Consider the following 23,765-nt stretch of genomic DNA (forward strand, 5'->3'; position numbering starts at 1 on the left):
TAGTCGAGAAAAAAATAAACTCAAACGATTTTGTATTGTTAATTTATGCATGTTTTTATTTGAAAAGAACACACATTCCATATCAGATTAAAAAAAAAATGAAAGCTGACCCTCGGGGTCTAAAAGAAACCAACCAGTCTGTTTATCTATCCTCTATAAATTACAATTAAAATACTCAAGGCTCAAACTGATCAAAATTCTCCTTTTGATTCTCATTTCCTCTTGGCCGCCAGTAGGTTTGGTGCAGATACTTTAACTTTGCCAGGCATGTTCCTTGACAGGTCCGTATCCTGCAACACACAGTATCCCGGTTACAAGAACCCTTACTTAGAGACCACTAAAGTTTCATCTTAATTAAAAAGGAGTGTAAATACAACAAAGAGCAAACTGGCATATACTGTAAAGACCTGCAATCTGTCTATTCCTGTTCAAGAAAAAGGGCTTAAAGTAAAATCCTTTTAGCAAGTGTTTAGAATATTATTATTTTTTATGTTTAAAACTGGAAGTAGTCTTCAAACCAACCTTGACGCTGCGGAACAGGTCCTTCTCTCTCACTGTGACCTCCCTGGCTTTCATGAAGCTGAGGACTGCAGTGCGCGCAGCTGAAAGATCACCGCATCCAAGGGGTTGTAATTTATATATTGCACTCAAAGTCCAAAAATCATTCAGAAACAACAAAGAACTGATCCCTACCTTTGCCCTTCTTTTGAGCGCCTGGCGTCAATTTCACCTTATGCCTGCAGACAAACATCAAAGGATTATAAAATAAATGTGAACATCTCTCCGTATGCTAAAGTGTCGTCCGGTAGAGTACGACATACTTGTAGTTGGAGAGGGCGGTGTAGGGTGCACAGACGGGCACGGCAAACAGCAGCACGTCCTCTGCATGGGGCTGGCCAGTCAGAGAGGTGAGGAGGTTCTCTGCTTCCTGGTCACACACCAAACAAGTACACACACACAGTCAGAGAAGACACCAGACAGCATTACATGAAGATCGATCTACGCGACTACAATAAACATTTCCCATTTATGCAGAGTACAGGGATATCAACCGTGAGTACGTCATGCTTTCTGTGGGTTTGACTTAAGTACAGGAAACTGAGGGGAAACCCACCTCTGCTCCAGGGTTATCCTGGTCCACCTCATCGTCCTGCAAGAGCGTCACCACACAAATCTTTTAATTCTCATATGGAAAGCAGAACTTTACTCTGAATGTCGTTGAAAGCATTCAACACATTTTAAAAGGTGACATATTACACCACCTGGTGTGAGTGCGATAAGCCGCTACAAGCCATTTGAAAATCCGCCTCCTCTGACATCACAAGTGGGCGTGTCGTCCACCGAGATGACGGGTCGATGAGCAACGTTTGATACAGTCCAATGGGCGGGCTGGTAGGCCGATCTATCCAGCACACACACACGCCCACTTGTGATGTCAGAAGAGGCCGATCTTCAGAAGGGCTTGTGATGGTTAGTCACCCTCACACCGGGTGGTCGCGTATGTCCCCTTTACTTGAGTCGAGGATCCTCAAGGGGGGCCGGGGGGTCGTCCCTCACCTTGTCCTCTGGTTCGGCGGGGGGCTCTCCTGGGTCCTCCCCCTCAGCACAAACCTCTATCCTCACTGGGGGCGCCGCCACGCGGGGTTTCTGGGGTCCTCTTTTGACCGGCTCCTCTTTCCCCTTCTTGCCCTTCTTGCCCTTCTCCTTCTCCTCCTTGGCGGAGCCAGCGGACTGGCGACGACCCAAAGTGGTTACGTTAACACATGTCGCCATCGACGTGAACCTGGGACTGATTCAGGCTTCAGACACTTTTTGGGACTGCTGTTATAACATGTTAACAATTTAGAAATATTTTGTCCATACAAAAGGATGAAGGGTTTTATGTTAACTTAAAATGATAACGTGTAGCTAAATTTGTAAATAAGGGTTTCCCGCAGAAAATGTGTAGGTTAAGGAGATTGGGCGGGGTCGTCTTAGTTAAGGCGGCAGGCGTGTGTTGCTTGGGCGGCCTCCTAAGCTGTAAAGTGCTGTGGGAAACCCATACACTATTTGGGTGTGGCTCTCACCCCCAGCAGCTTCATCATCAGCTCCTTGTCCTCTTCATCCTGGTCCCGGTACTTATCCTTGATCTTCTTGAGCTTGTTCTAAAAATGCATGACACAAGGGAGGGGGTAAAACAATTGTTACTTTCATTTTGTATCATTCCACTGTCATCTGAAAAAAAACTAGGAAAGACACAGTACTCACGACAAGAAACCACACAACCTTGAATCGTACGTTCCGCTCTACGTACTCTCTTCACCGGAACTTAATGTTTCGCTCTGACCTTTTGACCCCTCTTGGGGGGTTCCTGGGTGAATGCTGTAGCTCCTCCTCCTCCCTTATTCTCCTGGCTGGTGGCCCGGACAGCAGGCAAACTGTCTGTTTTCTTCTCCTCCTCCTCGCCCTTAGCCTCACCCTCCTTCTGCTTCTTCTTCTTCTCTTCCCTGATGGCAAACAGAGAGGAAACAAAAACAACCTAATGAGCCGTTTCATAAACCACTGTTTCTATACGCAAATCTGACCAAAGACATGTTCATAAACATGTCGCCTTATACATTCTGACAACCAACCACCAACAATATTTCTGGAGTAAAGCCTGATTGTAGGAGTTGGTCAGGAATGGTCAGTGTTTATGCATCATGGTTAATTGGCCGTGTTCGGTGTCTTGTTTGCGTTCCAATAGCTCACCTTCTCTGCTTGGCGGTCATGTGCTTTCTCCCCATGGCATCCGCATCAACCTGGAGACAAACATTTAGACCAGTGGTTCCTAACCTTGGGGTCGGACTCGGGACCCCACTCAATGTCGCCTGATGTGCACATTATTAGGTCGCGGGAGACAACTGACTTATAAAAAGATAGATTTGATGGTAGATTGACTAAAACATAATTAAAAAGATTTGAACGGTCTCATAAAAATATGATATATGCACACAAAGAGAGTAAAGATTCAAACAACACATAAGCCATTTACCACTAATCAAACTCAATGATGTGTATTGTGGAAGCAGATGAAAGTCTTGGATGCATTAATCTGACCTAAAAATAGGGTTCCAGCCCAATAAGGTTAGTGGTTAGTTAAAGGCAGTAGAAAAAAAACTCATGCTATTGTTACGGTGCCATCTAATGCAATATTTTATATTATGTTAGGTATAAATGAACGTTTAGGGATTTATGACTGAGATAAAAGGTCACCAATCACCTGGATGGTCTCTTCCTTTGGGAAAATGGCAAGAGCAGCAGGCCTGGCAGGGACAAAACATAACAAATATGTTAAGAAAAAATGATATCCAAAAGGGAAAAAATGTCATTACTCAAGGCTTCGACACCCTTATAACCCATCAGTGATAGATAAAGTACAGTATAATTCCCTCTACTTAAATAGCTGGTAGGGGCTAGCCACCTGGTTTGGGTGTACTTTGTACAAAGATGCATTTTACATTACATTTCCCCACGTTGAGACTAAGCCCCAATCCCATTTCTACCCCTTACCCCTTCCCCTTCCCCCTCCCCCTTGTTTTGAAGGGGTAAGGGGAAGGGGGAAGGGGAAGGGGTAAGGGGTAGAAATAGGATTGGGCCTAAGCTACACCAGTGAAGCGCACCTGCCAGGCTGTAAGTGGGAGAGGGATATGGTGGTGTCTGGAAAGCAGATGTCGTCTTCATTCTCCTCGACTTCCACTACTCCCTCCCCCTCCTCCTCCTCTTCCTCTTCTTCCTCCTCCGCCTCCTCCTCCTCCTCCTTGACGCCCTCCTTCTCCTCCTCAGGGATAAGTGGAAGCTCTTTGGGAGCTGCCTCTCCCATCTTCTCTCCTTCTCCTCCCTCCTCCCCCTCTCCTTCGTTGCTGCTGTCGTCCCCTAGAAAGAGGCAAGGAGCAGAGACAGCTTATGATGAGTTCATGGGGGAAATCTGTGCCCGTTTCTTAATTAATTAACACTTAATTGATCCCAAAGATAATTGGTTTCCCATTGGCATTCAAAGATGTAAAATGAAAGATAGAAGATAGAAAATACAACATCAAATAAAAAGACAAATGTTAAAAGACAGTAATAGTACAAAAAAAAGTGAATTAACATTATTGACAACAGAGGGTCAATAAGAGTCCAACTCCTTGGCTAAGGCCCCCGTATCGCTATGCTAGGAACCAGAGAGCTTTGGGGACCCCTGCGTTGCCCCTGGTTGCGGCCCTTACCGATCAACTCCTCCCCATCCTCCAGCAGTTCCGCCGCACTGGACGTCTCCGCCTCCATGTCCTCCTCGACGGTCTTCACCTTCCTCTCCCCTCGGTGCCTGAACACACTCTGCTCGTCCACCTGAGGGGCACAAGGGGGGCACGGAGACATGGGTTCTGATGGGGCTTGTGCAGCAGTTGGCAGAGAATGGACAGCAAGAATAGACCCACAGAGAGAATAGACAGAGAGAATAGAACCACAGAGAGAGAATATACAGAGAGAATAGAACCACAGAGAGAATAGACAGAGAGAATAGAACCACAGAGAGAGAATGGACAGAGAGAATAGAACCACAGAGAGAGAATGGACAGAGAGAATAGAACCACAGAGAATAGACAGAGAGAATAGAACCACAGAGAGAGAATGGACAGAGAGAATAGAACCACAGAGAGAATAGACAGAGAGAATAGAACCACAGAGAGAGAATGGACAGAGAGAATAGACCCACAGAGAGAGAATGGACAGAGAGAATAGAAACACAGAGAGAGAATGGACAGAGAGAATAGACCCACAGAGAGAATAAACAGAGAGAATAGAACCACAGAGAGAGAATGGACAGAGAGAATAGACCCACAGAGAGAATAAACAGAGAGAATAGAACCACAGAGAGAGAATGGACAGAGAGAATAGACCCACAGAGAGAGAATGGACAGAGAGAATAGAAACACAGAGAGAATAGACACTGAGAGAATAGACCAACAGAGAGACAATAAACACACAGAGAACAGACACGGAATAGAAACACACTGAATAGACACAGATAATATAAACACAGAATACACAGAGAGAATAGACACAAAGAGAAAAGACACAGAGAGAATAGACACAAAGAGAAAAGACACACAGAGAGAATAGCACACACACACACACAGAATATTCTTTGTGCTTGCAGGCGGGATTTACCTTGAAGACGAAGCTGAAGCCCATCATTAAATATGACGGTGGCATGTAGTTCTTCTTCCCTGTGGATGAACACATGTTTAGCCTCACTTTCCCCTTTCACTAGAAGCGCATATTAGAAGTATAGATAGAGATGAAGAGATTGCCGGACATATACCTCTGATCATAAAACTTCCAGTAGTCAGATACTCTCCAGTGGGAGCCGTTTTGGAGACCTGCCCGTCGTAAGATCGTAAAAAAAAAAGGATAATATGAGCAGTGCCATACTAACACTGTTTGATACTGTATGTGCATCTGGAGCAGCTATACGTTGAACCCTAGAACCCATCTATACATAAACTCAAACGCCTCGCAATACAAAGAGTCAGGCCTCAAACTTAGTGATTACCAATTAAAAGTGGAAAAACAACATGTATGCATCTCCTTAAAGAGCCCCTATTTTACCACCAGGTGCCAGTGTGATTAACCATCACACTCAACATGTGGGAGTGTCCACTGCTCGATGGATCGGTCTACCAGCCAACCCCTTGGACTGCAGCAACAATCATACATCTAGGTCGACACTCACGCTTTGAAGTGGCTTGTAAGAGCTGGGGTGTGTTCGAAACCGCGTACTTGCTTACTACTCCTACTAACTATGACGTCAAATTGAGTAAGCGAGAACTTAGTAAGCGAGTTTAGGTAAGCGAGTAGTATCCGAATGTCTTCTACTTCCGGAAAGATTTTGAGTAAGCATCGCTAGCTTACTAGACGTACTCAACCGCCCCAGAATGCACTGCGTCTATTGAAAAGAACAGTGGAAGCAATGGCGCTAAACGGGGAGCCGCAGCAGCAGTGCTTTTAATAATTGTTTAATAATTGTTTTAACATATCACCGCAAATCCTTAGGTTGAAGGTGTACTGTGACGTTAAATGTGACGTTTATATATTTATTTATAATATTTATTAACGGCGCCCGGCCGGTAGGTTATTGACACGTCATTTGATTCACGTCATCTGAGGTGGTTAAGTAAGGACGGTCTTCTGAACGTCGATTACTCAAATGGATTACTCAATCATTATTTAAGGATTCGAGAAGTAAGCCAAATATTTAGTAGGTAGTAAGCAGTAAGCAAGTAGGCGGTTTCGAACACACCCCTAGTCACACTTAAACCTGGTGGTGAAATAGTGTCCTTTAAAAGCAGCCTGACATAACCAAACCCCAAACGACCTCAACGCTACAACCGTGGTGAAGGAGGGGGTCTCACCTGGTGGTGGTGGACCCACCAGGCGCTGGTGATGACCTTGGCGTCCCAGGCGGCGCTGTAGCACACAGCCATAGTACCAGCCTCCGTCAGGCTACGAGGGGGGATAGGAATCCCTGGAGCACGGAGGAAAACGGTGGAAGAAGTCAATATGAGTACAACAAATAAAGTATAAGGAAGTTACAGAAAGCTTTTTTTTTTTTTTGAAGAAGAAGAAGAAGAAGAAGAAGAAGAAGAAGAAGAAGAAGAAGAAGAAGAAGAAGAAGAAGAAGGAATACTAAAATTGGACACTTCAAATTAAAGATTATTTTTTTTATTCCCACATTTAAGTGGCTAATGATATCCTTAAGCACAATTTCAGCCAATCAGGAAGAGTAACATAGCAATTTTTTGAAAGGGAGCTCTGTAAGGGCGGGTCTACCTGATGGATTTTTGATGACACAGCTCGTTGCTCCATGGAGATCAGCATGAACATAGATGTCACCTAGCAACAGAAGAAGGTCCATGTTTGCCGTTGGGTTTATCCCGTAGAGATATTAGCATTAATAATGATTAAGAGTCTGGGGCATTTCATACCAGCCCTCAGGTAGCGTTTGACGATCATCTCGTTCTGCTGCTGGTCTCTTCCTGCGATCACCAGGTAGTTCTCAGAGCTGATGAACCACAGGAACTTCTCGAACCTTAGAAGAGAACAGGCAGGACGAACGATTAAACAAAAAGAGCCCGCAGCCTGACTCGATCCTCTCCCTCATTCTGTCGTCAAGGTGAGCTCACCAGTAGACCTTCCTGGCTTTCTGAATGGTGGTCACCGTCTGGACCTCCTTGAGGGTCTTCTTGGTCTTTTTTTCTGCTGATTTAAAAGCCTTCAAACAGAAAAAAAGAACAATATGATAAGGTATTCGTCGAATCTCAAACATTCAATGACATTTTAAAGGATAAGAAGTTGACATGAATTGTAAAAACATTGCCTTCCATTTGTTTGACATCATTCACCTTTTCTGCTGCCTCAACCGTTTTCTGCTCCTTCTTCGCTGCCGTCCTTTTGTGGTCGTAATACCTGAAAACGGGGGGAAAAAAAAACATTCATTCCCTCCTCCATCCCTCACGCGATCCGCGTGGTTGCCATGACGACGTCCGCGTCCAGACATACTTCTTAGCGTTGGCGTAGGCCGACAGGCTGAGGTCCACGTCCACCAGCATGGGCTTGTCCTTCTGTAGCTTGGTGGCCGGCCCTTTGTCCCTCTTGTTCTTCTTCCCCTTCTGGACCTTCTTCTCTGCCACCTCTTCCTCCTCCTCGTCTGCCTCTTGGTCGTCTTCCACAACATAGGGGTTCCTTACAGGGAATGAGGAGAGGGGTGGGTATATTATACAACTAGCAGTGATACAATATGCGGTTCACTTTCTGGAAAATGCAATTGCCCACTTCCCTTTCTAATAACCTAAATACACATAAAAATGTAGTTGAACAAATCATTAACGGATAATTGTATTAAATACACACAACGTATTACTTATGACAACTCAAATCTATGTTGCTAGGATTGTGGTGGCAACTGGTCTCCCACTAGCCTTGACTATGACTAATGACTAATCAACACATTGACCCACACAGAAACAAATGAAAGGGAAACCAACACATATACATGTATGTATTTGTATACATACATACATACATACGAAACAATGGGGCTCATCTGGAACTTTAAAGAGCACCGTCGACCAACAGCTTAGACTACAAACTTTTCTGATTGACTCAATTCAATATAAATTGGGATTATTTACAAATCATAAATTATATTACATAAAGCTGAAGCAATAAGCGGTAGCCGCCAAGAAAATAAAGGTAAAAACAGCCTGAAAATCCATGGGACAACTACCAAAAAATGTTATAAAGTCCGGAAGTAAATTTAACTAAAGAGGGCGCTGCTTTTAAACTTCATCTACTCAAGACAAACGCTTGATCGGTTAAAGAAACACATTCAAGCGGGTAGCCCTGTTGTAATGGGGACGCAGACCCCAGCCGTGCTGTCAAACCCGAGTCGAGCCAAACCGGCACACGCGTGCGGGGAAAACGGTCTTACTTCAACAGCATGGTGATGTGGTTGGTCTGCAGCTTCAGCTCCTTGATGGCACAGGCCACGGGGTCCCCAGCCTCCTGCGCCTCCTTGACGATGAGGCCGATCTCGGCCCAGTCCACCTGGTTGGCCAGGGCGCTGCGGACCACCTGGAGGGCCCGCTCCACCACCGCCAGGTTCATCTCCACCAGCTCCCCCTTCACCCTGTCCACCTCCTGCAGCACACGGAGGGGATACGCAGATGAGCTTGTGGGGAGCATAACAGGGTTAGGGTTAGGGGTTTTCTGTTGAAAGTTGGGACAGACACTACAAAATATACATGTGGAAAAATGACATTTTAAGTTGGAACAATTGGCCACAAGGTTGGATGCTCCACTTAGCATTAGTGTCATCACCATTGATATCAATCCATAAACTTCCGTTAACATTATGATATCTAGGAGTTGATGTTGTAGAACATGACATTCTAGGAGTCGGTGCGTAGGAGTCTGTTAACAGGGCAGGGCACGTGTTGACGGACCTGGGCTTGGTGCAGAGCCACCAGCCTGTGCTCATGGTCCTTCTTAACGTTGTCCAGCTTCTTCATGGCCTGCTTCTCCTGGTGCAGGGCCTTCATGTCGATCCTCTGGCCCTCCATCTTAGAGTAGAACTCATCCACTGCCTGTTGGGGAAGAATATCAGGCCACTTTAGTCTCAAAAGCAGGTTGTAATATTTTCGTATTCGACAGATAAATACTACAATGTACCATTACTATGTATACTGATATGTATACAACTACCTTACTTCGTCTCCATATGAAGTACATTTTTCAAGAAATAAGACAACGTCAAATATTGCATACATACCTTGTCAAATGTGTCAAACTCCAAATGTGGGCCCTTTGTATTCTGAGCAAATAGGAATGGATGAAACTCTTCATACCTGCAAGAAGAAAATATTACTCACTTTTTTTGATTACTAAGGTTAAGTAAACTCAGCATATAAACCAACAGCATATTATTCAACATCAAATATAAACCACAACTGAGCTTACGTGAGCAGTTCTTCGCAGGGTTTGTCTGCAGCTAAGCTTGGCTTCTTCTCACTCTTTTGAATGATGTAACCCTTCAATTTTAAATCACAAAGGAGACTATGTTATAGGAGACTTTGAAAAAAAAAGGACACTATGTTATTTAGGAACCAGATGCACTTTTCAAACAGCAATACAGAGCAATACGAGTTGGTTGTCTTACTTTTCCTTCGAAGCTTTCAGTTTTCTCCATGTATGTTTCAGCCATCTGCAGGGCTTCCAGGATCTTTGGGGCTATTAAAAAAAAAGGGGGGGGGGGGTTATGGGTGATCTATATATTCTGTGCCAGCAATGATGGACAGTCAAACAATGCACTAATTGCCAAACATAAGAAAACCTAAAAAGGCCTTGACATATGGAAGTCAGGTGGCATTTTCACCCCTGTCTTAACTGAAATGTTGTCTTAACTTAAATGTTTCTGGTTGGGAACACCAGCTCATACCTTGAGCAGCGTGTGCTTGGCTGTCCACTTTCACTGCCCCTGATAGACCCACCTCTATCAAACAGTGCTCTATCAGAGTGGCTCCATAGGCTGAGGACAGATAAAATAGACATAAAACAGTCACAAATAATAGAGTTCAACTCATTTGACTACGATTTATTTTATGTTACATATTATTAAATATTCTAAGATTGTGATATGAGGGATATCACAGTGTTTTTAGTCTACTCACGAAGGTGGGGATTAAGGACCCGTTTCACTTGGTCTCCATGGGTTGCTTTCGAGAGGACTTCACTCAGTCTATGTGACCAAAAGGTTGTTTGATCATGGCACAACATCCACATAAACAGCCTAGTGGTTGATACATCGTCCAGACAGACTGCAAGCGATGGAATGAAGACTGTGGATACTATAACACATTTAGTAATTCACATGTTTGTCCAAAGCAACAAGTGAGTCTGAGATCAATCAAGCATACAATAAATATATTGTATGCAACGACAAAAAATGTCCAAGTGCGAACACGAACACTGTGTAAATGGGTTGGAAAGTGCGATGGAAAATCGAATGAAAACTTATGGATTCAAATTAGTCCCCTCAGCCACAAGAGCCTCTCATTACCTCTCCAGGCTGATCAGAGGCTCCGGCGGGCGCGCATTCTCCACAGGATACCGTTCTCTCACTGCGATCTTCACATCCTCCACCTCAGCAGTGCGGAACCGCAGCAGATTTAGGATGGTGTATTCATGGTCTGCCAAGATTATGTTGCCCTATAAGGTTTTGGTGAACCAGGTTATATTTCAATGAAGGGTACTGAAATGAGCACATCATGACATTGTGCTTCATGTATAACCCATGCCGTTTCTATGAGATTTATACATCTTTGTTTTTATTTATTTTATTTAACCTTTATTTTTCCAAATAAAACATTAAGAACAGTTTCTTATTTACAAAGTTGATCTGGTCCAAGAGGCCCCACCAGGAATAAAAGGTACAAATAACAAAAACACAAGCATGACTCATTTAGACAAATATAAAAAGGATATACAAATACATAGCCTATGTAATGAAAGAAAATAGAGAAAAAATTGCAATCGTACCCTGTCATAGAGTTCCACGATTAAGTGGTAAGCAGCCTCGTCTGAGCCAAACTGGATGTCAACAATGCGGTCAATTCCAAGCTGCTTCACCTGTGTCAAGCGCCTTGACTTTAGGTGCTTTCGGCACTAAACAGGGGGAAAAAAAACATCTCAACAAACTGAATACTTCAGTCAAATAAGGAGACATGGTTTGACTCAAAATAATGTATCAAAACAACACAGAGACATTCTTTTTGACTTCAAAAATAGAGGAACCTTACCTTCATAGCAAAGCCAGAAGGCATGTTATTTTTGGGCCATTCAAAGTCTGTAGAGTGAATGCGAACTCCGGACTCAACCAAAAGAATAGCTTTGGTATCAGGCCTGACAAACAGAAACACGTAGATTGTTATGAAGTATCCCGTTACATTTATCAAAGGTGACGCATAGGCCTCCAAGCTTGTAAAGCCATATCTCTATCAAGAACACAAAAAGGACCTTTAGCACAAACATTGACATGGGATGAACCTTACTTTTGCAGGCGGATGAGATACGTCTTAGTGTCGATGTCATAGACATTGTTGACTCTCATGCCAAGGTAGCTGCAAAATAAGTAAGTATATTAACATGAAAATTTGTTTCATAACTTTTAGTCATGTTCATTTGGTCACAGATAGCAGTGAAGGTGTTAGCATAAAGTGTCATAACTTACTTGGCATTTATCTCAGCAATGACTGCCCTAATGTCCACGGTATTGAATCTCGTTTTCATCTTGATTTTGTTTCTAGTTGCGATTAAAAGACAACGAACTATTGAGAAGATATCTATATACTACAAGCAAAACATAAGGTAAACATTTCAAGCCCTGCTCATGTCTTGCACCAAAGCAACGCGCAGGCGAATACTACACATGCGCAGTAGCCCCTATACTACGGAAAGCCTGATGCAACAAAATAAATTATGCTTTATAGCACGATTCTCCATCACTCTGGCACGATTGTCTGAAAACATAATTATTTCCATGCGCGCCACCCTATCGTGTATGAGTCTTTCGTGCACATATATGACGAGGAGCACATCATATGCCTGCACACATGCACGTGCATGACACCTGCACGCGGAACCTGCGCAGAGAGTGGCACGATAGTTTTTATTTTTATTTGTTGATGTCAGTAAAAAGGAATGAATACCATTTGCAATCGTCCATTGTTACTAGGGACCCTTCAAAGATGTTAAGCTTGCAGTAGGCATTTGTTCTACCAATGGAAATAATACGATGATGCACTACTCAAACTGGCTTATTGGAGTGAAAAACAGGGCAAGCATTAGAAATGCATGTAAAACGCCTAACATCGAAGAGGACAGCAGAGGACATCCCGTCGAAATGCAGAAAAAGAACCCATCGACTAATCGAAAAGCATCCGGGCTGACGTTAGCGTTCGGCATATCCCTTTGGAAAAAAGGTATTTGATGAGTTATGATTTTGTTGAATACAATGAGATATCAACCTGTATCTGCGTGCAAAAATGTGAGGCCTACAGGATACAATACCGCTAAGACTATGGTATCATCTGTGGGTGATTTAGTCAATGCATTTGTACGATTAATTTGGCGTTTGCAGCGTTTCTCCTCAGTGGTGTGCAGGTGTCCCTCGCTTCTGAGTGCACTTCGGGTCAGAGTTGAGGGCGAGGCGTGCTCGGTTACCAAGGCAACGGTCAGCTAACAGGGCTTCGTTCGCGCCGGGGCTAGGTTATCTGCTCGGGTGTGTGTGATGCGTTCATTGTCATATCGACGAGTCGCTACTTTTTCCTCGGCTATTAAATAAGTAATAATTGTAATGGGTCGTTGGACAACGCGAATGATGAATCATCTACCTGTAGACGACAAGAACCATCTGAAATATGAACTGCAGTTAAGCTAGCTATGCGCTCGGTGTCCAGGCGCGTCACTGACGATGACAGGTCAGGGTGCAAACAAACTTTTAGACAAGACAAAGGTTTTCTCATCTAACCCTAGCCGTTCACATGTGCATAGGAAAATACCGATGGACTATGCTGCACATAAAAAAAATACCCTGTTTTTATTTTATTTTTGCAGGCTACAAAATAATCAAAAAGATTGGGGAAGGAACATTTTCAGAGGTGGTGAAAACTCAAAGTGTGAAAGATGGGAAATTCTACGCTTGCAAAACCATGAAGCAGACAATTACCAGGTATTTAAATCCATAATCACTCATTATCATGAAGAAGTGTAGAGTGGCTTCGACCCGTGACGCCTGCAACTTAATACATCAGCCGACGTGTCGTATTTATTTTACCATGTTCATATCAAATTCAGAACAAATTATGGTGGTTAATTATCCAAGAGTGGGGAGAAAGTTGGCAACATTAATTACTGAATGACTAATCTAAAGAATTCCATTAAATATGTATACAGTGCAATGTCATGTGCAACTGTTGTATCAGCACTACCTTCTAATTAAAGATGCACGTTTTTAATTTAGTCTAGAGCAGGCGAACAACCTTAGGGAAGTCCAGGCCATGAAGAGACTCAGCCCACACACCAATATCATTCAGCTGCATGAGCTGATATTGTAAGTCATAGTCGTTTCACCCTCTTTCTAAGTGTAGTACCCAGTCAGGTCAGTATACACCAATTTTGTATTTGTGGCAATGACATGCACATTCCATTCTTCAATGTTTTAGTGACAAAGAATCTGGCACCCTGTCCTTGATTTGTGAACTGATGGACATGAACATGTATGAATTCATACAAGGTGAGTTTATATATAAAGAAAACAATTATTCAATCTAGTCTAAGGATATTACAATAAAGGCTGACATTACACATATTAATGGTAATTACAAAGCAACAGGTATTGTGTGTGACTAATGGTTATGGTTCATTTTTAAATAATCCAGTTAATTAATCAGAAAATATATTCTATACAAAATAAAGTATTATTGGTGTAACCAGTACCTTTTTTTTTAGGTAGACAATCTCCAGTGCCTGAGACCACGATCAAACAATACATGTACCAGCTTTGTAAATCTCTAGAGCATATGCACAGGTGGGTATGAAGGTTTAAATGTAAACTCACTAGTCGATACTAATATACATATATTAAGAGCTTTCCCCTTCTCCTATATATCATAGGTGTGGCATCTTTCACCGAGATGTGAAGCCAGAAAATATTCTCATTAAAGTAAGTGGCACAAGTTTAATAAAACCGTTTCTAGTAGCTTGCCCTGTAGGAATGACTCTCCTCATTCGTTGCACACTACCTGTTGCAGCAAGACACCCTTAAGCTGGGAGATTTTGGATCCTGCCGGAGTGTGCACTCCAAACCTCCGCACACAGAGTACATTTCCACTCGCTGGTACCGGGCCCCTGAGTGCCTCCTCACAGATGGATACTACAGCCTAAAAATGGACGTCTGGAGCACCGGCTGCGTTTTCTTTGAGATCTTCAGGTACCCGATTACATGGATCACTGCATTCAAAACGCTGGCAATAGAAATGGTATTTTGGGAGCAGTTGGTCGTTTGTGTCATATTAACTTAGTATCCGACATGCTTCAACCAGCCAATGAAATCAGTTATTTTTGGTAGAATTTGTATGGAGTCATTCAGTTTCAGTTCTCGATGGAATAATTCATAACCGGCCTATTTGGTTGTGTCATCGTCAAAGCAGCAGGATGTTTGGCATATTTTGTATGGAATTTATTCAAACCTGCATGTCTCAAGTCTTGTTGAACAATTCATAAACTCAACCTTTGTGTTAATTTGATGCCACGGACAATGACAAATGATTTATGATATATATTGCAGCTTGAACCCTCTGTTCCCTGGATCGAATGAACTAGACCAGATTGCCAAGATCCACGATGTGCTGGGGACACCAGAAGTCAGCGTCCTGCAAAAATTCAAGCAGTAAGCTCCCCTTTCATCCCCTTAACATTGCTTCATCTTAATTGATTACACATCAGCAATAATGACGATAAAAAATTCATGTTCCATAAAAAGACAACACAAACTAAGTTCTACCCACATTGTGTGGTAGGTCCCGGGCGATGTGTTTCGATTTCCCCCCTAAAAAGGGAAGTGGTATCTCCCGGCTGATCCCCAACTGTCCGGCACCAGCCCTGTCTTTGCTGTACCAGATGTTGGCCTACGACCCAGATGAGCGCATCTCCGCGCAGATGGCCTTGCAGCACACTTACTTCCGGGAAATCAGGTGGAATTCTTTGACTCTTGATCACTCGCCCTTGAAAATTATGATTCTACCATTTGCAGTGGGTAGATTGTTTCCTTTAAGATATATATATTTGCCAAACAGCAGTACTGCACAGACATCAGTCATGGTGAAAAAAACACTCAACTTAATTAAGCTTAAACTTCAACCTCAGGAAAAAAATCAAGAATAAATGATAATGAAAAGACCGCCAAATCAGGCAAAAAATGTAGATCCTTTTAATCGTATTAAAACATAACTCCTCACCTTGGTTTTCCCAGACTGGCTGAGAAGAAAAGTGAAAGTCTGATGAGGACTATTGAGGCAGTTGAGGCAGGGGACACTGGTAAGATGCCTCATTCTATAGAGCACATCTGGCGGCCAGCCCGAATCGGCAAGCAAGTGAGGGGAAGACACTCAAGACAGACTTCTTTATTAAGTGTGAGTCAATCTTAACTTATTACCCCACCTCCCCCAAGCTCTGTATGAAAAAATTGTAGGTGCTACTTGGAATTAAGCTTTACAGTGAACATATGCATTTCATTTTGAGGAGCAGGTACTTTATAATGCTAAAAAATGTACATGGCCTTCAGGTAATAAGAAATGTTTGATCACACACAGAACCTTTCAGCTGGGAATCACCCTAATAATTAATTATTATTTATTAATAACTATAGCAATATCCCACCCATGGCATGTCAAAATGAACATGTGCTTTTGTGTCTACACTCTACAGCATAGCATAAAACATGGAACCGAGCCCCTGATGAGACGCAACATCCCCCACTATGCAGCGGAGTTACCCAAGCTCAACATGGTGGTGCCGGGACCCCAGGTCTCCTACCAAGCCGCCATGGTGCCTCCTCACGCTGGGGTCCACCGGAACTCACTGCCTGCAATCTCAACCAAGAAGTGCCATTCACGGTTGGCCAAGGTAAGAAGCATTGTGGAGCGTGGATGAAAGAGGGCTGTTGTGTGGCTTAATAGACAGGGTTTGATTGAGCAAGCTGTGTTTCCCCCTCCTTCCAGCCCAGGGATGAGTCACATCGTGCCGGGCTCAAGGCCTACTACATGCCACCTCTAGACAGAAAACGTGGAGGTTACTGAGGGAAAGACCATCAACCCTGACGGGCTCAGAAAGACAAAATAAAGCGCTTTTTTTAACCCCTTTGTGTGTGATGCAAGTTGGTCGTTGATGTTTTGTATAGCATCAGAAACAAATATGTTTTAAAAAAGAAAGATACAAACTGAATGTATGGCCTTTCGAGGAATAATTACAAGAACAGTAGATATCCACAGATACTGTAAATGCCTAATAAAATCAAACTTCCGATTTATTTTCCTGAGATTTTGTACAATGTAACCCACGGTAATATTATTGATTCAAAGTTCCAATTCAGACAATATAAACAAGAGAAAATTGTTTCCCAATTCTATATTGCAAGGTATCATGACCCGTTGCCTAAATAGCATTTATTTTATTTTTGTATGAAAACCGCCCTAGTTTTCATACACATTTAGTTTATAATACACATACGTTGTATTATAAACCAGCTTTGCATAGTTTCCTTTTTATTATCTATATTTGTATCCATTTGTTGAACATTATTTCACAATGAGCACTAACAAGACCACGCCTGCCCTCATACTTTTAATGGAGGCGCTTAATAAAGGTGTTGTCCCCGATCAATCTGACAGCCGTAGAGCAAGGAGAATGTGTAATGGTTACATGTTATATCTGTCAGACATATAAAGCCACCATTTTCTTGTTTACAATTGTGACGAGTCCCGCGCCATGTCATAAAGCATTGGTTGCCTGATGAGGAGCAGCAGTGACGACACCAGCGCCTTTCTGAAAAGTTCAGATATTTTTTCAACTACGAGCGGCCCAACAAATAAGGCGGAGTGCGAAGACACTGGGGGCAGCCCTTTGTCTTACGGGGGGCCAAAGCGGCCCCTTTACCATCTCCTAATATGCGTAATAATTTAATCTAAAAAAAACGTTTAGTGGACACATGGTAAATAAGCAGGATTTGGTTCGTAAGTTATACACATCACTTGATTGCACAGTGCATCCACACAATTAGAAAACCTTTACGTGTAGTAGGCTACACGTAATAACGAAGGGAGTACCCATTTGGAAGAAAATACTCTATGCATTATGCCATAACAATTGCATTGCTCAGAGATTGACTAGAGCATGACTAAATCTAAACTAAATGTTTTGGACATTTAGAATGAAAATGTGTCAGGTCTCATTTGGTTGAGGACTCCGGCAGGCTGCAGCAAAAACAAAGTAAAGTTTCAAGTAATAGGTCTTGACACAAAGGAACATTGTTGAGAACAAACGAGAAAAATATGTGTTTTTTTTAATGAAGAATAAATTGTTAGGTGTAAAATATTATCCACATTAAACAAAAATGTATTCGATCTTTGTCTCCTAGTTAATGTATAAGGTAATTCGACTCATCTTGGCAGTAATTGGTGATTCACCATAAATAAAGTAAACTAAACAGTTTGACACACCCGGATGGTCGTCTTCTGTTCCTCTCGATAGTATATAATAAAATCCTTCACCACATCATGAGTCTGTTTTTATTTGTGGCTAAGAAAAATGAAAGGTTCACAAACCTCAAAATACTTTTCTAAAAAGCAGTTTTAAACCGACAACATCTTGGAACCCTGGAAGACTTTAATCTGTGACAGTGCCATCTGGATAGTGTGGGCCTTCCCTTTACCACCATTGGGAATTTAAAATAAGTAATTTAGAAAACAAACATGCGAGTGGACTTCCAACTCAAAAAATAAAAAAACAGAAACCCGTGTATTCAAGATTATTTTAATATTATTATGTATACTTTAGGCTTTAGAAATATAACTATCAATGACAAAACTTCACTGGAGTAATGGTCTTTTGCTTAGGCCCCCATCAGTTCACTGAATTACAATATACACATTATGATACAGAGCAGATTGGAATCTGAAATATTAATATAAATGTTTCAATATTTAAAGTTTCAGAATTGTTCTCACCTACTGTATTAGCCATGTGTGAGTATGAGCACGCTCCAAAATGTAAAGCCATCTTTTTCTAAACTAATTTTAAGTGCAAACTTTTTTCTTTCCTTTAAAAGACTGATTGCAGCATCCAGCTTATGGTTTCAGGTTTCATCAGACTGAGTGTATCTTAAGCCGATTGCAGCAAGGCAGTTCTCAACCATCTTGCTTGTTCCTTTATAGTAGTTATAAAAACAAAGAAAATAACAAAATCAGTGCAAAGTCGTTTGTAGGGATTTTTTCTACCGAGACCAAAAGTGGTGTTTGAATGTGAATTAATGCAAATTCTAAAATATGCCGGTTGGTTATAAAAAAGGTTAATTCACCAATCTCTCTCCCTCATTATATATATCTATAGATAGACATAGCTATATATCAATCGATATAGCTATAAATCTATCGATATCGATATATCTATACATATAAAGCCTCGGAGACTAAACAATGAACAAACTTATTTTAATAGCAAGCCTCTTGCTGAATGGTCACTAGTCACACTTTGGGTAGTGAGAGGGTGTAAATAAAGATTTCTGAAGTTGAAGAAAAATATATAGGAATTCAAAAACATCTTAAAACCCCGGCAAGGATACATGAGCACAATAATCCCACATTGCACCACACCCCTATCTTTGTTTCTGTCTTCTCAATCCTCTAGGTCAATAAGTGATCAACAGAAATATAAAAGCAATTAATGTAACCAGGAAGAAGGCAGGCGGGCGATGAGGAAGAGGAAGAGGAGGGAAGGGGGGGGGTGGAAAGAAAAGAAAACTTGCAATGCTTGCGGGGTGAAGAGCAGCATCAGACTCAGGGTTGCAGGGTTGGTTTAGCAGCAGAAATATTGTGGCTATACTACTGTTCCACTGGGAGAGCTGGCTTGGTTTTGGGATGACAATAAGCCCTGGAAAAAGGAAAACAAGGAGAGTTGCATTGGGAGAGTTCACAAAGCAAAGAAAAATCAAGCAAACACAACAGTCATTTTAGAGGTTATCCCCCCACTGCTGTGTCCTGCATTGGGGGAGAGAAGTGTGAGCAAGGCCTGCAAGGTCTTCAGAGGACTGCTTGAATGAGGTCATTTCATAATTGGAACATTTTGGTTAGGGTTATTATCAGATGGATTCACAAGGATCTTTGGAAATGGATCAATAATAAAATGATCGCCAATTTAGTGGCTCTTTCACCAATCCTCTCAAATATAGAAATATGCCAAGCATACAAGAGTGCATGCGAACACACGAAAACACACGCTCTGGACACCTTAAGAGGGCCCAGAATGACTTCACAACCAATACTTTTTTCAAACATCTTCATATTTGGTTTAAGTATGTGTATGCCTCTGTATGCCTCAGAGTGTCTACATTGGAAGTCTTCATCAGTAAAAGCAGACTTAATTATCTAGGCCTAGAGGTTTGCACGGGGAAGCACCGAAAACCCCCCCTGAAAAAACAAGTTGGACATGATTTAAGCGTGAATGGCTATTTCAACTACGCCTAAATTGGTACTCTAAATATTTGCTTTATTAGAAGATGGTTTATGAATAAATTTAGGGCCAAGTTAAATCCTAGCAAATGACTTCTTCTAAGGAGACGACTCCTTCCCCACCAACCCCAAACATGGACTCCCACACATTTCCGCGACATTAAAAAGAACTTACCACTTTGCCTGGCCTTGCCCATGTGCAAATAAATCCCTCCTGACAAGCGGTCACTAAACAGTCCTCTAAAAATATGAGCACAGTCAGTCTCTCGTGAGCTATCTTTTTACAGATGAGGGGCTCCAGAAGGGGCACCTCCTCCATGCGGGGACACAGCAGGGTGCCTAGAGTCTTAGCGGGGTCCGCTTTGCTCTTGGTCAGCAGGTTGAGCTTGTCGCTGCTTTTGCTGCTGATGTGCCCCATGCTGTGGTTGCGTTTGTGGTCCTTCTCGTGGGGCCGCTCCTTGCGGTCGTGGAGCGACAGCGTGGCGAATTTGCTCACGCCCGTGGCGATCGCGCTGTCCAAGATGCCGCTGGTGAGGCCCCCCGTGCCGGCCTTGTTAGTGCTGTTGGCCGTGGCGGTGGTGGTGGTGGTGGGGGTGGGGGTGGGGGTGGTGGCGGGGCCGCCCGCGGGGGGGGGCAGGCTGTTTGAGCGCGGTAACGTCGTGGAGTTGAGGCCCGGCGTGCTCGCACCACTGTTGTTTCCGTTTGTAGTGTTGCTGGGAGTGTTGGTCACTGCGGTCGACCCCAGGGGGGGGATGGTGGCGTTCATGACGTTAGTGTGTGTCCGTGTCCGCGAGAGGGGGAGGTGGGGGAAGAGGATGTCCTCCGTGAGGTCCCAGAGGCACAGCTGGGTGTCCTGGCCCACGGAGCCGAAGCGGTATGTCACGCTCACGGGCCGGCTGTCCGTCGAGTTGCGCTTGGAGAGCCGCGACTGCGTGCTGTTGGCCCGGTCTCGTCCAAAGTGGATCATCTGATCCTGGAAGTCCTCGTCGCTGCCGCTGAACTCCATGGGGTCGCTCTCCTCCACGCTGGTGGTGTAGTGGTCGAACGCCACCACGCTCACCCACGACTTGTGTCCGTGCCCCCGGGCGATGACCCGGCAGTCGAGGAACGACCACACAGTCACTAGGTCGTCCTCGCCGCCCGCCACGATGTACTTGCCGTCGGGGCTCCAGCACACGCAGAGCAGGCCACCGAAATAGCTCTTCATGGTGCCGTGCAGCTCTACGGCGTCAAAGTTGAACACCCGCAGGAAGCCGTCTTGGCTCACGCAGGCCAGGAACTTCCCATCGGGGGAGAAGGCAAACTCGTTCAGCGCGCCTTCGCCCACGGTCCATTTGAGCAGCGGGTTCCGCGTGGACTTGCTCTTACACGTGTGGACAGAGTAGTTCTCCCCCTGTTTGAGGAGCTGGTAGTGGGGCGCCGTGGTGCCGCACGTGTGCTCCACGTTGTACAGGTACATGCTCCCGCTGGCGTGAGAGACCAGGAAGAGGCTCTCGGAGCCCGGCACCCATTTCACACACGTCACCCTGGACTTGTCTATGAGTCTCTGAAGGGAGACGACGAGGAGTGTGGTGGTGGATGAGGTGTGTGGGAGGAAAGAATAAGTAAGATATAGTCAAGTACAGAAAGGAGACTGATGAATACTAATTAATGCTGACAATCATTTACCCAACAAAAAAAAGGACCTGATGATGAACAGCATCTCATGCAGACAAAAGATTGTACTAATGGGGAAAAGTCCCACCAAAAAAGGTGCAATGATTTACTACAGTTATTTGAAACATCAGTAGGGAATCTGGATCGTACTTCCTCGTTAAAGAGTTTGCTGGTTTCCTTCTTGATGGGGTCTATCAGTTGCACCTGTCCAGCCGAGAACCCCACCAGTAATGATACACTCTCCGCTGTTGCAGTTAGATGGTTGAAGTCGTGACAGGTTGGCTGCGTTCCCTTGTAGATGCGCTTGTCTATGGGTTTGCTCAGGTCAGCAGCCTATCAAAACAGGAGGAGCACAAACTCAGGCCAACACAGAGTTGCCAGAAAGAAGGAGGGCATCAATGTGGCATTTGATTACAGGCAAAAAATCACTGAAGTGAGACAAGCCCAGTTAAATCATGCATGAAAGCAAACAATGCTCATTAGGGTGAGCTTAATGACGCAAATAAATAAACACACTGTATGACCCTGCCATATTATAATGACATTGTGTGCAAAGAATAGCTCACTTTAATTTGACAGGGTCTCTCACCATGTGGTATACAGCTTTTTGTCAAAAGAGGAGAGCATTGTCCTGCGTCATACAATAACAAGTCGGCCATAAAGAAAACCTGACAAAGTATGACAAAATGATTAAATAAAAATACATTTTTCCAAGACTGGGTGAGAAAGAACAAAGGGATTTACTCTTTTAAACAATAACTTTTTAGTTCAGTATTTCCAGTAATGATAAATACCAGTCCAGATAATTATCTGATATGCAATAATAACGTAGTTCAAGAGTGCAGGACTTGCCATGCATTTACCAAGTTGTGAATATAAATAGGGAAAGTATAAAACGAGGGACTGGGCATCTGTAACCTACCCAAGACCTCATACTGACATACTTCATCAACCTATGCCAGTGTACTCTTATCAAACAGTAGAACTACACTACGTTTTTTGTATCAATATTGGCACTATTAAGTTATTCTAGGTGCCACCAAGTTCCTTCGCATGATCAACAACCACATCAGCACAGCAAGCAAAACACTTCCGGCTTCTCCTAGCATCACACAATGAACGTTACCTAAAGCCATTTTCTACATCGCTAGTTAAACAATTAGAACGACCAAGTGCAATCTAATGCAACAATAGATAAATAATTCTCTCATTGAGCAAGTAACTTATAGCCAGCCAATTTTCGTACATGCAGCACTACATAAATACTTTAACCTATTCGCCTGTCAAGACTGGTACAAGCTACCGTTAGCCGTCAACATCTAGGCCAGGTCATCCCTCCAGGAAAGTTGTCCTGAAACTTCTGTGTATATCTTGTTTAAACGGCTTCATAGATTACAGCAACAGTTCGCACAAAAAGTTATCCAGTTAAAGTAACTACTACGAGTGACTGACAGGTCACGGATTCTCATACATTGTCATTTCGACACCTGTCAATCAAAGGGCGTCGACAGGTGTTATGCGAGTAGCACCGTGTCACACTCAAATCCTACTCTTTAAACGATCAACAACTTCAACGACAAGGAATCGAATTAAATCCAACACACATTTTTAGACGCATGCTCACATTACTACCAGAACCGAACATAAGTTGGGAGTATTTAGACCAATGATCAGCCTCGAAATAACTGAGTGGCAAGCTAGTTAGCTCCAATCATTAGCCACCGGACTGCTAGCTCCTAGCTCCAAGCAAAACTGCCAGTCCATCGCTCTCAAAGTCAGACACCTGCCAAACTTAACGCTACGCACACACCGCCCCTGTATTCAACAACACTTTGGATCAAACCCCTGACAACTGACCAGAGGAGTACGTGTGGATGACATTTGGTGGATTAAGTGAAGTTAGCGCGCTACCTTTCGGACGCCTTTGTAGATGTAGAAGTAGAGCTCGCGGCCCACATTGAAACAGATCCGGTCGCCGTTGCCGGACTGGTCGTTGACGTTGACGAAGGAGACCTTGACGGGGTTGGAGCCCTGCGAGTTGAAAGGCACCCGGTTGGGGCGGCTGTATTCGGAGTGAGTGAGGAGTTTGTAGACACCTTCCCGAGTGGTGAATTGAGTTTTAATTTCGTTCATTTCCTTCCCTCCTCCCTCCGCCGCCATCTTTGAAATTAACATTCATCCTTTTTCCTCGAGCCCGGATCTTACGCATGGAGCGTGAACTCTCCGTCCCCCCCCCCTTCCCTCCTCACCTCCACCTCCCCCTCC

The 23,765-nt window shown here is 43.6% G+C and overlaps 3 protein-coding genes across 4 annotated transcripts; 1 reads left to right on the plus strand and 2 right to left on the minus strand.

Moving 5' to 3' along the window:
- Positions 1–11: 11 nt before the first annotated feature.
- LOC130382586 (ribosome quality control complex subunit NEMF-like) lies at positions 12–12,009 on the minus strand. The gene is made up of 32 exons (XM_056590418.1): positions 11,792–12,009; positions 11,613–11,681; positions 11,361–11,463; positions 11,101–11,226; positions 10,622–10,770; positions 10,233–10,300; positions 10,001–10,090; positions 9,722–9,792; positions 9,523–9,593; positions 9,335–9,410; positions 9,009–9,149; positions 8,495–8,703; positions 7,564–7,746; positions 7,407–7,470; positions 7,188–7,276; positions 6,990–7,093; positions 6,835–6,897; positions 6,417–6,529; positions 5,327–5,384; positions 5,173–5,231; positions 4,230–4,350; positions 3,642–3,894; positions 3,242–3,284; positions 2,731–2,780; positions 2,327–2,486; positions 2,067–2,144; positions 1,558–1,731; positions 1,115–1,150; positions 822–928; positions 694–737; positions 523–602; positions 12–290 (listed from the first exon to the last, which is right to left on the minus strand). Exons 1-32 carry the CDS (start codon positions 11,848–11,850, stop codon positions 213–215), a joined length of 3,189 nt encoding a protein of 1,062 aa, XP_056446393.1. The 5' UTR covers positions 11,851–12,009; the 3' UTR covers positions 12–212.
- Positions 12,010–12,034: 25 nt separating this feature from the next.
- LOC130382589 (MAPK/MAK/MRK overlapping kinase-like) lies at positions 12,035–17,906 on the plus strand. Of its 2 annotated transcripts, none has more exons than XM_056590420.1 (12): positions 12,035–12,542; positions 13,177–13,291; positions 13,583–13,672; positions 13,785–13,855; positions 14,071–14,149; positions 14,236–14,284; positions 14,373–14,551; positions 14,909–15,010; positions 15,141–15,314; positions 15,593–15,752; positions 16,048–16,245; positions 16,341–17,906. In XM_056590420.1, exons 1-12 carry the CDS (start codon positions 12,356–12,358, stop codon positions 16,416–16,418), a joined length of 1,482 nt encoding a protein of 493 aa, XP_056446395.1. In that variant the 5' UTR covers positions 12,035–12,355; the 3' UTR covers positions 16,419–17,906. The 2 variants fall into 2 exon arrangements, with proteins under 2 accessions (XP_056446395.1, XP_056446396.1); XM_056590421.1 differs by lacking the exon at positions 12,035–12,542 and adding an exon at positions 12,769–13,040.
- On the minus strand, positions 14,056–23,724 carry wdr20a (WD repeat domain 20a). The gene is made up of 4 exons (XM_056590419.1): positions 23,412–23,724; positions 21,651–21,833; positions 20,020–21,390; positions 14,056–19,266 (listed from the first exon to the last, which is right to left on the minus strand). The coding sequence occupies exons 1-4, from the start codon at positions 23,673–23,675 to the stop codon at positions 19,213–19,215; spliced, it is 1,872 nt and encodes a 623-aa protein (XP_056446394.1). The 5' UTR covers positions 23,676–23,724; the 3' UTR covers positions 14,056–19,212.
- Between the last annotated feature and the right edge of the window lie 41 nt (positions 23,725–23,765).

The sequence above is a fragment of the Gadus chalcogrammus genome, chromosome 5, assembly GCF_026213295.1.
Source record: "Gadus chalcogrammus isolate NIFS_2021 chromosome 5, NIFS_Gcha_1.0, whole genome shotgun sequence".
In the NCBI taxonomy this organism is placed as follows: domain Eukaryota; kingdom Metazoa; phylum Chordata; class Actinopteri; order Gadiformes; family Gadidae; genus Gadus; species Gadus chalcogrammus.

What these genes read in the sequence shown, in the direction of transcription:
- LOC130382589 (XM_056590420.1), top strand. Translation starts at nt 12,356, where the DNA reads ATGATGCACTACTCAAACTGGCTTATTGGAGTGAAAAACAGGGCAAGC. An exon ending in TCTCTAGAGCATATGCACAG is followed by an intron (nt 14,150 to 14,235) that starts GTGGGTATGAAG and finishes TATATATCATAG; the next exon opens with GTGTGGCATCTTTCACCGAG. An exon ending in GACAGACTTCTTTATTAAGT is followed by an intron (nt 15,753 to 16,047) that starts GTGAGTCAATCT and finishes TACACTCTACAG; the next exon opens with CATAGCATAAAACATGGAAC.
- wdr20a (XM_056590419.1), bottom strand. Translation starts at nt 23,675, where the DNA reads ATGTTAATTTCAAAGATGGCGGCGGAGGGAGGAGGGAAGGAAATGAAC. An exon ending in GCAAACTCTTTAACGAGGAA is followed by an intron (nt 21,391 to 21,650) that starts GTACGATCCAGA and finishes GTCTCCCTTCAG; the next exon opens with AGACTCATAGACAAGTCCAG. An exon ending in GGGCAAGGCCAGGCAAAGTG is followed by an intron (nt 19,267 to 20,019) that starts GTAAGTTCTTTT and finishes TCCTTTTTCCAG; the next exon opens with GGCTTATTGTCATCCCAAAA.
- LOC130382586 (XM_056590418.1), bottom strand. Translation starts at nt 11,850, where the DNA reads ATGAAAACGAGATTCAATACCGTGGACATTAGGGCAGTCATTGCTGAG. An exon ending in CACATCACCATGCTGTTGAA is followed by an intron (nt 7,747 to 8,494) that starts GTAAGACCGTTT and finishes ATTCCCTGTAAG; the next exon opens with GAACCCCTATGTTGTGGAAG. An exon ending in TGATGATGAAGCTGCTGGGG is followed by an intron (nt 1,732 to 2,066) that starts GTGAGAGCCACA and finishes GGTCGTCGCCAG; the next exon opens with TCCGCTGGCTCCGCCAAGGA.